We start from the raw sequence: 13,787 nt of genomic DNA, 5'->3' as shown, positions 1-13,787 counted from the left end.
ATGACAAATGATAGAATTAGCGTATCACCGTTTGCAACCCCCAGTGAATTCAGAGAGGCATACGTTATTGACGTATAGAAGAGAGACGATCTGACGCAAAGTCACTACATGTCCTCATCTTTACAGATTGGCTGCAATGCTGTCAGCTGGGCCCCTGCTGTTGTACCTGGAAGCCTCATAGACCAGCCGTCAGGACAGAAACCCAATTACATCAAGAAGTTTGCATCAGGTGGCTGTGACAACCTCATCAAGCTGTGGAAGTAAGTGGACTTCTCTTCACAGGGACACTTCTGTCCTCTACCCTACCTACCATGACTCACCACAGTTCCCAAGAAACAAGGTCACCTTTCTTTCTCCCTCTGGCCAGTAAAATACTGTTCTCAGTCTGTCAGAAGAGATCCTTTTTTTTCCACACACTTTTACTTATTCACCTAATTCCCAGCTGTTGGAGCCACTTTTTGTCTGTGGAGAAACAAAGGATTTCCTGCAGAGTTTCTTTACAGTGAACTGAATGAAATTCTACAGGCTCAATAAATGAAATCAGAAATGTGGAATCGCTTCTGTACCCCTGGCGGAGCCTGTGGGTTGGGGGAATGAGGGTGTGGGAAAGGCCCATGGGCCGCTGCCTGCTGGATTCTCCCTCTGGTCTGTCTTGCTAGGGAGGAGGAGGACGGCCAGTGGAAGGAGGAGCAGAAGCTGGAAGCGCACAGCGACTGGGTCCGAGACGTGGCCTGGGCCCCCTCCATTGGCCTGCCCACCAGCACCATCGCCAGCTGTTCCCAGGTCAGCCCCGATCCCTGAGAGCATCCCATGCCATGGAATCTTGAGTAAGGACCATCAGCCCTTATGGTCTCCTTAGTGGAAAGTCCTCCTGGAAGGCCAAGGGAGAGCAACAGGCACCTTTGGACCAATGTGGAGACAGGAAAGAACATGTGGATTCAGGTCATCATTCAGCGAAGTCTTGGCCAGAAGCCACAGGTGACCTGCCTCCACTGAGAGAAAATGATTACAATAGAACCAATGCCAAGAGTGGGGCCAAATTCAGGACCAATTTTCCCTCCTAACCCTTGTGTGAATGGGGGATGGAGGTGCCCAGGTGCAGTTCGGAGAGTGCTCTCAAGCAAGGATCAGGCGGGATGGGAAATTCTAAGACCTTGGACTCATCTACCTAGCCACCCTGCCCACACAGATCATAAAAGTAAAGTAAGGCGAAGGACAAACCTTTAATTATATACTTCCACCACCCTACAGAGAGGAAGCCAGGCCTTTTACTTTTTTTTTTTTTTTCCTTCCCAGAAACAAGGTCTTCCTCTGTCACTCAGGCTAGCATGCGGTAGCCCGATCATAGCTCACCGTAACCTTGAACTCCTGGGCTTCAGTGATCCTCCCACTTCAGCCTCCCAAGTGGCTGGGACTACAGGCATGCGCCACCACGTCTGGCTAATTTTTTTTTTTTTTTTTTAATCTCTTGTAGAGATGGAGTCTTGCTAAATTACCTAGGCTGGTCTTGAACTGGCCTCGAGTGATCATCACACCTCAGCCTCCCAAAGGGCTGAGATTATAGGCATGAGCCACCATGCCTGGCCTACATCATTTGAGCCTGTTTTGTTTAGCTCTCAATTTGAGAGGTCTTTGTGATTTCTTTTTTTGTCCCTTCTCATTTTTTGAGCTTGGTTTTTAGACAGCTGTACCCATTCAGTTGAGAAAGTATAGACAGCCAGAGGGAAGTGACTCAGCAGGCAGAAGGAAAACTCCAGAGAAAATTGAGAGTTAGCAATGCAGACAAATTCCGGATGTGAAACCAGGATGAGAAAAGGAACCTGGGAGGCTCTTCTGTCGGGGTAAAGGGACAGAAGCACAGGTGCTGGGCTAGAAATTGGTCGTCAAAGCTGTGGACACCAAAGAGGTCCTTGGCTACCCTTTGCTTTGAATACCTACCCTATTCCTACAGAAAGGTCCAATATGGCTCCAGGTTGGGAGGACATCATAAGTGCAAGATTCTTGCCCCCCATCTCTTGATTCTAACCTGTCTTCCTAGGATGGTCGTGTGTTTATTTGGACCTGTGATGATGCCTCGGGCAATACGTGGTCCCCCAAATTGCTACACAAGTTCAATGGCGTCGTGTGGCATGTGAGCTGGTCCATCACAGCCAACATTCTGGCCGTCTCTGGCGGAGACAACAAGGTACACCCATTTCCAGTGGCGTAGTGGACAGAGCTCTGCTGTTCTCCACCTTGCCCACTAGAGAGTGCAAGGGACGTTCCCATCTCCCAGGCTTAGAAGGAACCTCAGTGAGGACTGCATTTTGAGCGTGTCCCTTAAGTACATCGTTAAATTTCACAACCCTCTGAGGTAGTATGTTCTCCTTTCACAGATGAGGAAAGAAGCTGACAGAAGCATTTGGATTTGCATGGGGGTCACAAAGCTGTTAGGTGGCAGAGCCAAAGCCAAGTGTGTCACCCTAACCCTTTTGTCACCTCATCTTCATGGGGATGTTCAGTTAGCTTTGCCACAAAAACTATGTAAGAAAAAGAAATCATAATCAAAAGTGAGACGGTTGGGTTTTTTTTTCCAAAACACTTAAAAAGCATATTTTTAAAAATCGGTACAATTTATGGGTATTTATTATGTACCCATTGTGTACCTACCTCTTATTGCCGTGCCATGAACCACACAAAGGAAGGGTGAGATGTGGAGCCAAAGTGGCCACTGAAAAACTTAGTAAAACAAAGACCAACACAGGGCAGGGTAGAAAAAGAGCCGTGAGGGCTGGCAGGATCCTAACCCAGTCACACTCGGAAGCACAGCAAATGTATTTATTTCCAGCGTGACTGTTCCACGTGGAACCCACCCTGTAAAGTTAGGGATCCTCTGCCTTATAGGAGAATTCAGCTGGGCAGATGGCAGTGGCTTGTTCCTTCTTCCTCTCTGCAGGCGCCTTTTTTTTTAATTGTGGTAAAATACACATAAAATTTATCATCTTGACCATTATGAAGTATACAGTTCAGTAGTGTTAAGTACATTCACATTGTTGTGTAACTTATCTCCAGAACTCTTTTCAGCTTCCAAAACTGAAACTGCACCCATTAAATAACTCTCCATCGCCCCTCCCCACAGCCCTTGGCAATCACCATTCTACTTTTTGTGTCTATGAATTTGATTATTCTAGGTGAAATCACATCTAAGTGAAATCACACAGTATTTGTCCTGTGACTGGCTTATTTCACGTAGCATAATGTACTCAAGTTTCATCCATGTGGTACCATGTGTCAGAGTTTCCTTCCTTCTTAAAGCTAATACACCACTGTATGTACAGACCACATTTTATCCGTTCATCCATCGATGGACACTTGGGTTGCTTCTACATCCTGGCTATTGTGGATAATGCTGCTGTGAACATGGGTGTACAAATATCTCTCTGAGACCCTCTGTAGGCAGCTTTTGTCTGGCCAGGGCTCCCATTTATCTACAGTGGTCCCAGAAATGTCTAGCAGGCTCCATCTCAAAGCTAGAGAATTTTGGAGCTAGAATGGCCCGCAAAGGACAACTAATCCAACCTCCTTTATTTCTAGTGAGTGCCAGAGTCAGGACTAGAACGCAGGTCTGATGGCATCCAGGACAGACTGAGGGACCCACTGCCGCAGGCAGGCCTTCAGTGGTTTTTACCAGGCAGCAAGCATGTGTCTGGTTGTACGTTCCGGTCTGCTGTCACTGTGCTTGCAGGCTTCTTACTCTTTCTTCTTGATAAGCCTGTTTCCTACAGGGAGCTCAACTCTACTGCTGTCTCCATAGCACCCCTTAGTGTGTTCTTAGTCCCAGAGCATCCTGCACAGTGCGTGCTTAGTGAATAAGGTCAGTCCCTAAAGCAGTTCTTAGTCATTTTCTTTTTTTTTTACCAAATTAATACATGTACATAGCTTTAGGTAGTTTTTATTAGATTTTTTTTAATGCAGTCTCCTAGTTTTCACTCTCCAGGAGCAAGCCTTTTCAGCTCTTTGCTATTTCTTCCACAGCTTAGTTCAGTGTAGCAACAACGTAGTTAGTGGTCTGTTGTCTTCCTCCACCACAGTTCTCGAACTTTAGTGTTAACTTGTTAAAACACAGATTGCCAGCCCCACCCCCAGGGCTTATGCATCAGTTTGTCCCGGGCCCAGGAATTAGCAGTTGTGACAAGCTCCCAGGTGATAATGTGATGCTCTGGTCTAGGGACCACACTTGCTCTCACTGTAGTGTTATCAGCTCGGGTAAAATAGCATCCCGTGTTTACATCATCATTCACAGCTACCGTTATTCCTACTCCTTTTTTCTTTGTGACTTTTTATTCCTTTCATTTGATGGGATTTCAGTGGAAGAACCAAGATAAGTGCTCAGTGATTCTTGACAGGTGTGTGGCTCTCATTTAGGGGACCCAGTAAGAAGAGGACAGTGGAGGGAAGCGGGCACAGACCTGTGACAGTCTGTGTGTGCACTGACTTGCAGGTGACCCTGTGGAAAGAGTCGGTTGACGGGCAGTGGGTGTGCATCAGCGACGTCAACAAGGGCCAGGGCTCCGTGTCAGCGTCAGTCACAGAAGGCCAGCAGAACGAGCAGTGACCAGATGGTCGGGGCATGGCTCCCCGACCTGCCAGCTCCAGGACTGCCCCTTCCTGGGCCAACTGACCAAACAACTGGGCAGAGCTCCCAACTCCAACAAGATTATTTTCCCAGCAGTAGTTACAAGTGCGACCACAGGTTGATCATCTGCCTTAACATGATTTGATATGGTTTGTAATTTACTGTCCAGCTGAAAGCATTCACGTGAACAAGAAACTAGAAGTGATCTTCCAATCTATTATTTTAAATATTTTTGGCCATTTTTATGTACCTTTGGGTTCAGGCATTATTTGGGGGGTTTTGTTTCCAAAGTAATTAAATAAAGTCATATTGATTTTAATTCTTGCTGCAATATCCTAACACACACACATACCCACCCCCAAAAGCTGTTTGACTATTGTTGGTCAGTGTACTAGAACAACGTTCACAAAGGCCCAGAGCCGAGTCGGCCTGGCTAAACCCTACCTACAAAGCTGGCCTGTTGCCGTGTAAGCATCTTTGTGACTCAGTTTATACTAAAGACACCATTAAAAAGAGCTCTGGACTTGGCCTTCAGTGATGAGGACTGTAGCCCTGGCTCTGCTACTTATCCTCTGTGGGTACACATCCTCTTCTGTAGAATGAGACTAATAAAGTCTGCACCGTGGTTATAAGACTCAAATAAGCTAATGCATGTGGTCACCCACAGGATGCCATGCAAATGCAAGGTAGTGTTAATGCTAATAGATAAGAGGCTGGCCTGGAAAGTGGGCCCTATTCATTCAGTTTATTGACCCTCTCAGGAGAAGGAGGGCCCTGTGGTGGGAGACCACAGTTCTGGTCCTAATTGACCCTGAACCAGGAATAATCTCTCAGCAGAGGCCCTGACACCCTCACCTGAACCAAAAGTCACAATAGCTGCCACTTGCTGAGACTGCTGTGAGCCAGGCACTACACTTGGATATTTCAAACATTAACTCATTTAAGCGACACAACAAGCCCGTCTAGGTATATATCCCTGATTCACTGATGAGGAAACTGGCACAGAAGCCCTGCCCAGGATTTGGTGAAGCCAGTGTTTGAGTCCTGATCCATCTCAACTCCAGAGTCTGTGCTCCCCACTGGAGAACCAGGGAGGGGCTCACACCAAGCCTTTGTCTGAACGTACCAGGTAGAGGGGCAGGCTGCTCGCCTCAGGAAGCCATGTGCACAGGTCAGTATGGACCCTTATTGTACCTACTTGTCTTTTTCAGCAGCAAAACCCTTTTTAGAAATAAATCTTTGCTCATACTACATAAAATGGAAAAAAGTTAAACTGTTTTGGTTGAAGTAAGGATAGAGAGGCCGTGCAAGGCCCAGCCCACTCAGCCTCCTAAGTCATTCCACAAAATCCAAGCCTTCAGAGAACAATATGGAAACTGCTGCTCGCTTGCTTCCTTGTTATTCAGACGAGAAAAGAAAGGCCCAGGAAGACACTTTTGCATGCACTTCTCAGTGTACATAGGCTATAAACATCTGCCTTCCCTAATAAGCTCGGTGCTCCTCAAGGACAGGCCTGGGCATCCTACAGTGCTGGCTACTGTCACCAAATGAATACTGAGAAGGGACTAGTCCCATGTCACATGAGTTGGCAGGTCAGTGAGTTCTTAGCCATCTCTCTATTTGTAATTCACACAACTGAGAATCTATTAGGATTATTGGGGGGTAAATGAAAATTACCACCATAACAGTTTATGCTTGGAGTGGTAACACACCATTCCTGGGGTGAGAGGAACCCCTGAAATTTACCAAAAAATAGGCGGGTCCTGTGGAAATACCGTGTTTTGTCAATCTTCTAAGGCAGTTGCCAAGCCCAAGTAAGATAAGGGAAATTTTTAAAGTAGAGAGAGTTCTGGTTAGAGCAAGATGGCAGGAACAGCCACGTGCTTTTTAATCCTTTCACAAAAACAAAACTAGGATAGTAAAAGAAGCCCACAGACAACATTTTCATTAAGGTGGTCCCTCAGACCCTAGAACACGGAGTAGGACCAAAGCCTTCATAGCCACAATACCTATGAGATCCACAGAGCAAAGAAAAAGGAGAGTTTTTATGGTCCTATAAGCCAGGAAACTGAAAAATTGCCATTGAATGCTTATCCACTCTGAATACTCAGCAAGCCAATGTGATAACTGGCAAAACGATTAATAGAAGATACACAGGCTTTTATTTCAAAGTGAACTCAAAACACAAAATAGAGACTTCCACTTCTGCATATGAAAGACTGAGTTATAAAAATTTCCCTCACACTGTAAACAACTAGAAAACCATGCAAAATACATGAAACAACTACTTTCATACATAGGACAATAGGCAGTATTTGAGGAAAGGGAAACAAATTAGGTGGGCAGCACAAATGCCCCAAATTACTGCCCAGGTCAAAGGGTAGGGAGGTAGACTCCAGAGTCCAGTGGTCTCATGGAGTTGATGAGATCAGAGTTGAGAAAGAACAAGGCAACTAGAACTTACGGGGCAGAGTACTAGAGAGGAGGAAGCTGCACAGGCAGAGCAAGCTCCTGAGAACTGTAGAAGGGTCTCCTGGAGTCTTTGGCCAAGTACTAATCTGCATCTATGAAGGATGAAATTCTACATAGCCAGAAACCAATGGACCAGACAACTGGAGCTCATATAAGGGTAGGAATAGTCATGTTCCCAACAACCAGAATGGAACAACTTCATAATACATGAGGAATTAGGTAGAGGTCTAAGAAAGATTATGCCTTAATAGTACATCTTAAATTAACTCTAGAGTAAAGGCTGATCTGGACCTTAAAAGCAAGCCTCAAAAAGATCAAACTGATACACAAGTTAATTTGATTCTGTGCCAGATCAGAATCCAACATGCTTTAAAGGAATATAACAAAATCCAGCATTTGACAACATAACATTTACAGTGTCTATCAACAAACCCAAAATTACAAGGCATGCAAAGAAATAGGAAAATGAGACTCATAACAGGAGAGAAAAAAAATAGACCCAGAAATGGCAGACAACACGGGATTAGCAGACAAGGACTTTGAAAACAGCTATTATAAATATACTTAATAATATAAAGGACAATAAACATAATGAGAGAAATGATTTTTTTTTAAGCTGCAAGTAGAATTTTTAGAAATGAGAACTTCAATATCTGAAAGGAAAGATACCCTGGATAAGAGTAAGAGCAGATTAGACACTTGCAGTAGAAAAGTTCAGTGACTTTGAAGACATACCAATAGAAACTATACAAACTGAAACAGAGAAAAAGGCACTGAAAAAATGAACAAAGCAACTGTGACCTGTGGGACAATATCAAGTAGTCTAAAATATGTGAGTTTGAGTCCCAGGGTGTAGAGGAAGAAGGCAGGAAGACAGAAAAAAATATTTGAAAAAACAGCTGAAATTTTTCCAAATTGGATTAAAAGTATAACCCTACAGATCCAAGACAGAGAGCCCCAAAAAGAACCACTAAAACACATACACACCATAATAAAATTGCTGCAATAAAAAAAATTATAAAAGCAGCCAGAGAAAAAGAGACATACTACATACAGAGGAACAAATACAGAATGGCAGCCAATTTCTCATCAGAAATTGTGCATACTATGAGAAAATTAACATTTTTTTTAAGTGCCGAATTAAAAAATAAAAATCTGGCAGCCTAGAATTCTATACACACTAAAAATGTTTGTTAAAAATGGAAGATGAAATAAAGACTTTTTCAAATAAAAGCTGAAAGAATTAATCACCAGCAGAACTGTATTACAAGATATGTCAAAGGAAGTTTCCTTCAGGCAGAAGGAAAATAATACCAGATAAAAAATTGGATCTACACCAAGGAATAAGGAACACCAGAAATAGCAAACATCTAAGTAAATATAAGACTTTTTTTTCCATGTCTTTAATCTCTCTAAAAATATCGACTATTTAAGTACAGTGTGCTAACAGGTACAATGCACACTATCTGGGTGATGCGCACACTTATAACTTTGACTCAAACTGTACAAAAGCAATTCATATAACCAAAACATTTGTACCCCCATAATACTCTGAAATAAAATAAAAAAGTGCACTGTGGGGCTTATAACTTAAGTAGAAATAAAATGTGTCACAAAATCACAAAGAATGGAATTGGGCAAATGAAAGTAGTCCATTGTAAAGTTTTTTTTTGTTTTTGTTTTTTGAGACAGAGTCTCGCTCTGTTGCCCGGGCTAGAGTGCTATGGCGTCAGCCTAGCTCACAGCAACCTCAAACTCCTGGGCTCAAGTGATCCTCCAGCCTCGGCCTCCCAGAGTGCTAGAATTACAGGCCTAGTGAGCCACTGCGCCCGGCCTGTTGTAAAGGTCTTACATTATATATGAAGGGGTATCATATTTGTTGAAGATATTCTGCAGTATGTTGAAGTTGCATTTATAAATCCTAGAGCAGCCAGTAAAACAGTAAAACAGTAAAGTATAGCTAATAAGCCAATGAAGACAAATGATATTAAAAAAAATCTAAAAGTGGGCATGAAAAGAGGAAAAAAGGAATAAAGAACAGATGAGACAATGGAAAAGTGGTGATATACAAATAAAGTCTGGGGTTTAATAGTAATGTGCCAGTGTTGGTATCTTAGTTTTGATAAATGTACTGTGGTTATGTAGGATGCTAACATTAGTGGAAACTGAGGGGTATTCAAGAGTATTCAGCGAGAGTTCCCTATGTTCGAATTTTCTGCTGGGAGCAAGCATTATTTGATCATCAGGAAAGAACTACCTGAGATAATTGTCAAAAAGCAGATTCTGGGGCCCCACTCTAGACCTACTAGATGAGATCTGAGGATGAGGCCTTAAAACTCTGCGTTCTTGTCACAGCTTTCCCCATGAATCCAGTGCAACCCAACACAGGTCTGTACCGGGCAATCGAGATTAGGTGGCACTAAAGGCCTCGCCCAACGCAGATCTTATGGCTCTTAGTGGTCCCTAGACTAAAAGGCTGGATTGTCAGCAACTCCGTGAGAACAGTTTCAGTACAGTGATGGAAATGAGGGTTGAGTCAAAGAGCTTTGAGGGACCAGTACACAGTAAAGACAACACAGACAAAGGGGAAGGAAACTAAGCTCGGAGACGGGATTGTGAGGGGGAGGTGGGATCGGTGCACAGTAGACCTTTCCAGGATCAGGGACTTGGGCGTATTTTAAGGCTGAGAGCAGAAGCTGCTAGAGAGATGGACAAATTGAAGATAGGAAAGAGGCAAATGGTTGCAGCAAGACGGCACGAGGCTAGGGAAGCCCCAGTGCGAGCTGCTTGGCATGGACAGGAGGAGGGATGGGAGAGCACATGGCTACGGTTAAGGAAGATTTAAGAGTGACGCCCATGACTATCTAGAACGAAACTGTCCAGTGCAGCAGCCATGAGCCACATGTAGCTATTGAGCATTTGAAATATGGCTCATCCAAATTGAAATGCACTATAAGAATAAAATACACACTGGACTTCAAATACTATTTTTAAAAATGTCAAATATCTCATTAGTAGTTTATCGATTACACGCTAAACTGATAGTATTTCAGATATACTGGGTTAAATATAGTATTAAAATTGCTTTCACGTTTCTTTCTGTATTTTTTAATGTGGCTCTTAGAAAATTTTAAATTACATGAGGATCTTATTTCAGGCTAGCATAACAGGCATACTTTGTTTTATTACGTTTCACTTTACTGCACTTTGCAGATACTGCATTTTTTACAAATTGAAGGTTTCTGGCAACCTTGCATTGAGCAAATCTATCAGCACCATGTTTCCAACAGCACGTGCTCACTTTGTGTCTGCATCACATTTTGGTCATTCCTGAAATATTTCAAACTTTTTCATTATTATTACATTGGTTATGGTGATCTGTGATCAATGATCTTTGACGTCACTATTGTAATGGTTTTGGGGCACTACAAACCGTGTCACTATGAGATGGCAAACGTAGTCAATAAATATATGTGCTCTGACTGCTCCACCAACCAGGTGTTCCCCCATCTCTCTCCTTCTCCTCGGGCCTCCCTATTCCCTGAGACACAATATTGAAATTAGCCAATTAATAGCCCTACAATGGCCTCTGTTCAAATCAAAGTAAGAGTTGCACATCTCTCTTTTTAAATCAAAAGCTAGAAATGATTAAGCTTAGTGAAGATGGCATGTCGAGAGCCTAGATAGGCCAAAAGCTAGGCCTCTTGTGCCAAACAGCCAAATTGTAAATGCAAAGAAAAAGTTCTTAAAGTGAAGTATATATGAATTGCAAGAAAGTGAAACAGCCTTATTGCTGACGTGGGGTAAGTCCGAGTGGTCTGGATAGAAGATCAAACTAGCCACAGCATTCCCTTAAGCCAAAACCAGAGCAAGGCCTTCACTCTTCAATTCCATGAAGGCTAAGAAAGATATGGAAGCTGCAGAAAAACGTTTACAGCTAGCAGAGGTTGATTCATGAGGTTTAAGGAAAGAAGCCATCTCCATACCGTAAACATGCAAGGTGAAGCAACAAGTACTGATGGAACAGGTGCAGGAAGTTATCCAGAAGAGCTAGCTAAGAACACTGATGGAGGTGGCTACACACTAAATAGATTCTCAATGTAGATGAAACAGCCTTCTATGGAAAGGAGATGCCATCTAGGACTTCCATAGCTAAAGAGGAGAAATCAATGCCTGGCTTCAGAGTTTCAAAGGTCAGGCTGACTCTCTTGTTAGGAGTTAATGCAGCTGGTGACTTTACATTGAAGCCAATGCTTGTTTACCATTCTGAAAATCTAGGGCCCTTTGATATTATGCTAAATCTACTCTGTGTTCTATAAACGGAACAACAAAGCCTGGATGACAGCACATCTGTTTACAACATGGTTTACTGAATATTTTAAACCCACTTTGGAGACCTACTCTTCAGAAAAAAAGGATCCTTTCCAAATGTAACTGGCTCATTGACGGTGCACCTAGTCACCTATTCGAGAGCTCTGATGGAGATGCACAAGCAGATTAATGTTGTTTTCATGCCTGCTGACACAACATCCATTCTGCAGCCAACAGATCAAAGAATAATTTTGACTTTCAAGTCATATTTCAGAAATACTTTTCATTTATAACTGCCATAGATAGTGATTCCTCTGATGGATCTGGGCAAAGTAATCAAAAACCTTCTGGAAAGGATTCACCATTCTATATGCCATTAAGAACATTGGTGATTCATGAGAGGAAGTGAAAATACCAACATCAGCAGTAATTTGGGAGCAGTTGATTCCAACCCTCATGGATGACTTAGAGGACTTCAAAACTTCAGTAGAAGAACTGCCTGCAGATGTGGTACAAACAGCAAGAGAACTAGAATAGGAAGTGGAACCCGAACATGTGCCTGAATTGCTGCAATCTCATGATAAAACTTTAACGGATGAGGAGTTGCTTCTTATGGATGAACAAAGAAAGTGGTTTCTTGAGATGAAACCTACTCCTGGTGAAGGTGCTGCGAATATTGTTGAAATGACAGCAAAGGATTTAGAATATTCCATAAACCTAGCTGATTCAGCAGTGGCAGGGTTTGAGAGGACTGACTCCCATTTCGAAAGAAATTCTACTGTAAGTACAATGCAATCAAATAGCATTGCATGCTACAGAGAAATCTTTCATGAAAGGAAGCTGACTCCCATTTCGAAAGGAATTCTACTGTGGGTATAATGCAATCAAACAACATTGCATGCTACAGAGAAATCTTTCATGAAAGGAAGTCAACTGACGTGGCAAACTTCATTTTTTTTATTTTCCTTTTGAACCTGCATATCTAGCAGTAGTGTCCTATTTTAAGAAATTGCTGCAGCCACCCCAACCTTCAGCATCCACCACCCTGATTAGTCAGCAGCCATCAACATTGAGGAAAGGCCCTGCACCCCCAAAAAATATTATGATTCACTGAAGGCTCAGATGATCATTAGCATTTTTTAGCAATAAAGTAATTTTAAAATTAAAGGTATCTGTTTTTTAAAAAACAAAATGCTATTGCACACTCAGTAGACCACAGTATAATATAAACATAACTTTTATCTACACTGGGAAACCAAAAAAATTCATGACTCACTTTATTGCAATATTTGTTCTATCGTGGTGTCTGGAATTGAACCCATAACATCTACAAGGTATGCTTGTACATTTCTACTCAAAAATGCTGATCTGGAAGCTACCGAAGCCAAAACTAGGAGAAAAAAGAAACCCCACTAAAAAGCCCTCTCTCAAAGAAAGAATAAATCCTCTTTCTATAACCCCAGAATCTTCCTCAGACTGAAGTTCAGCCAAATTGATGAAAAAAGTGCTTGCTAAACCAACAAATTATCAGTACAGATGAAATTACAATGAAAAGTGTATAAAGCTAATTTGTTCTCAGATACCATTTACATACATCAATTAATTCACTAATGAGTCATTCTTTTCCATTCACTGAGGCAGGCCCTTAAGAGACCAGCAACTAGAAGGAAGTCAGCTGGCCAACAAGCAATGGGGAGACCTGCTTACTGAGCCCCAAATAAGTCCCAAGAAGGGGGAAGAACAGAGCTTCATCCCCCACCCTCAAGGAGTTCCAAACTGGTCTTGGTCTCATCGAGAAGTGAAAGGGATGAGGAGGCCAATAAGCCAGTCCTTTCCCCGTCACTGGTCTTCCTCTAAACTCTTCTTGCTTCGGATTTGCTTGTGTCTCCCAACCCGCACCCGGCCCCCTTCCACAACTGAGTGGGCAGGGAGGTACTTTCTGGTGCCTCCTCCCTCAACGGTCCTTCCGCCCATCAGATCTTCCTTCTCTGACTCTGTGGTATGTGGTTAGGGCGTTTTCCAAATCCCAGGTGACATTTCTGTTCCCCAAAGATAACACAGCCAGCCGTGGGTGTTTACTTGCTGGTGGTGTTATCTAAGATCAACACTGGCTGCTCCAGCTTCCAGAGGCCCCTGGGGTCAGCAGGAAGAGGAGGCTTCATGTCTCAGTAGCTGCCTGGTTACCATAGTTGGGGTTTTTCTATTTTGGGGTGTTTTTTTGGGCAGGGGCAGTTGGTGGCTCTGAAAAAATTGCAACTCTTCTCCAAGGGTTCCAGTCTTTTCTCCACCCTAGCCACCTTCAGCCCCTCTGGGCCCCAGGGCCAAAAGAGTTCTGTGCTCTGGTGGCAAAAGGGCTGTGAAGGCCTCCCGGTGACGCACCCATCTTCTG

General features: G+C 43.2%; 1 protein-coding gene across 1 annotated transcript in view; it reads left to right on the top strand.

Annotated features, from left to right (window-relative positions):
* The window catches only part of SEC13 (SEC13 homolog (S. cerevisiae)), a 20,527-nt gene extending 15,593 nt beyond the window's left edge, over positions 1-4,934 (top strand). Inside the window, exons 7-10 of the mRNA XM_012647209.1 lie at positions 184-260; positions 660-783; positions 2,039-2,185; positions 4,481-4,934. Of these exons, the coding sequence (XP_012502663.1) occupies positions 184-260; positions 660-783; positions 2,039-2,185; positions 4,481-4,594 (462 nt within the window). The 3' untranslated portion in view covers positions 4,595-4,934. The remainder of the gene's footprint in view (positions 1-183; positions 261-659; positions 784-2,038; positions 2,186-4,480) is intronic.
* The last annotated feature ends 8,853 nt before the right edge of the window (positions 4,935-13,787 follow it).

Source organism: Propithecus coquereli, unplaced genomic scaffold (assembly GCF_000956105.1).
Source record: "Propithecus coquereli isolate 6110/MARCELLA unplaced genomic scaffold, Pcoq_1.0 Scaffold107, whole genome shotgun sequence".
Lineage (NCBI taxonomy): Eukaryota > Metazoa > Chordata > Mammalia > Primates > Indriidae > Propithecus > Propithecus coquereli.
The sequence above is the reverse complement of the archived record's forward strand: the minus strand, read 5'-3'. Positions and strand labels throughout refer to the sequence as shown.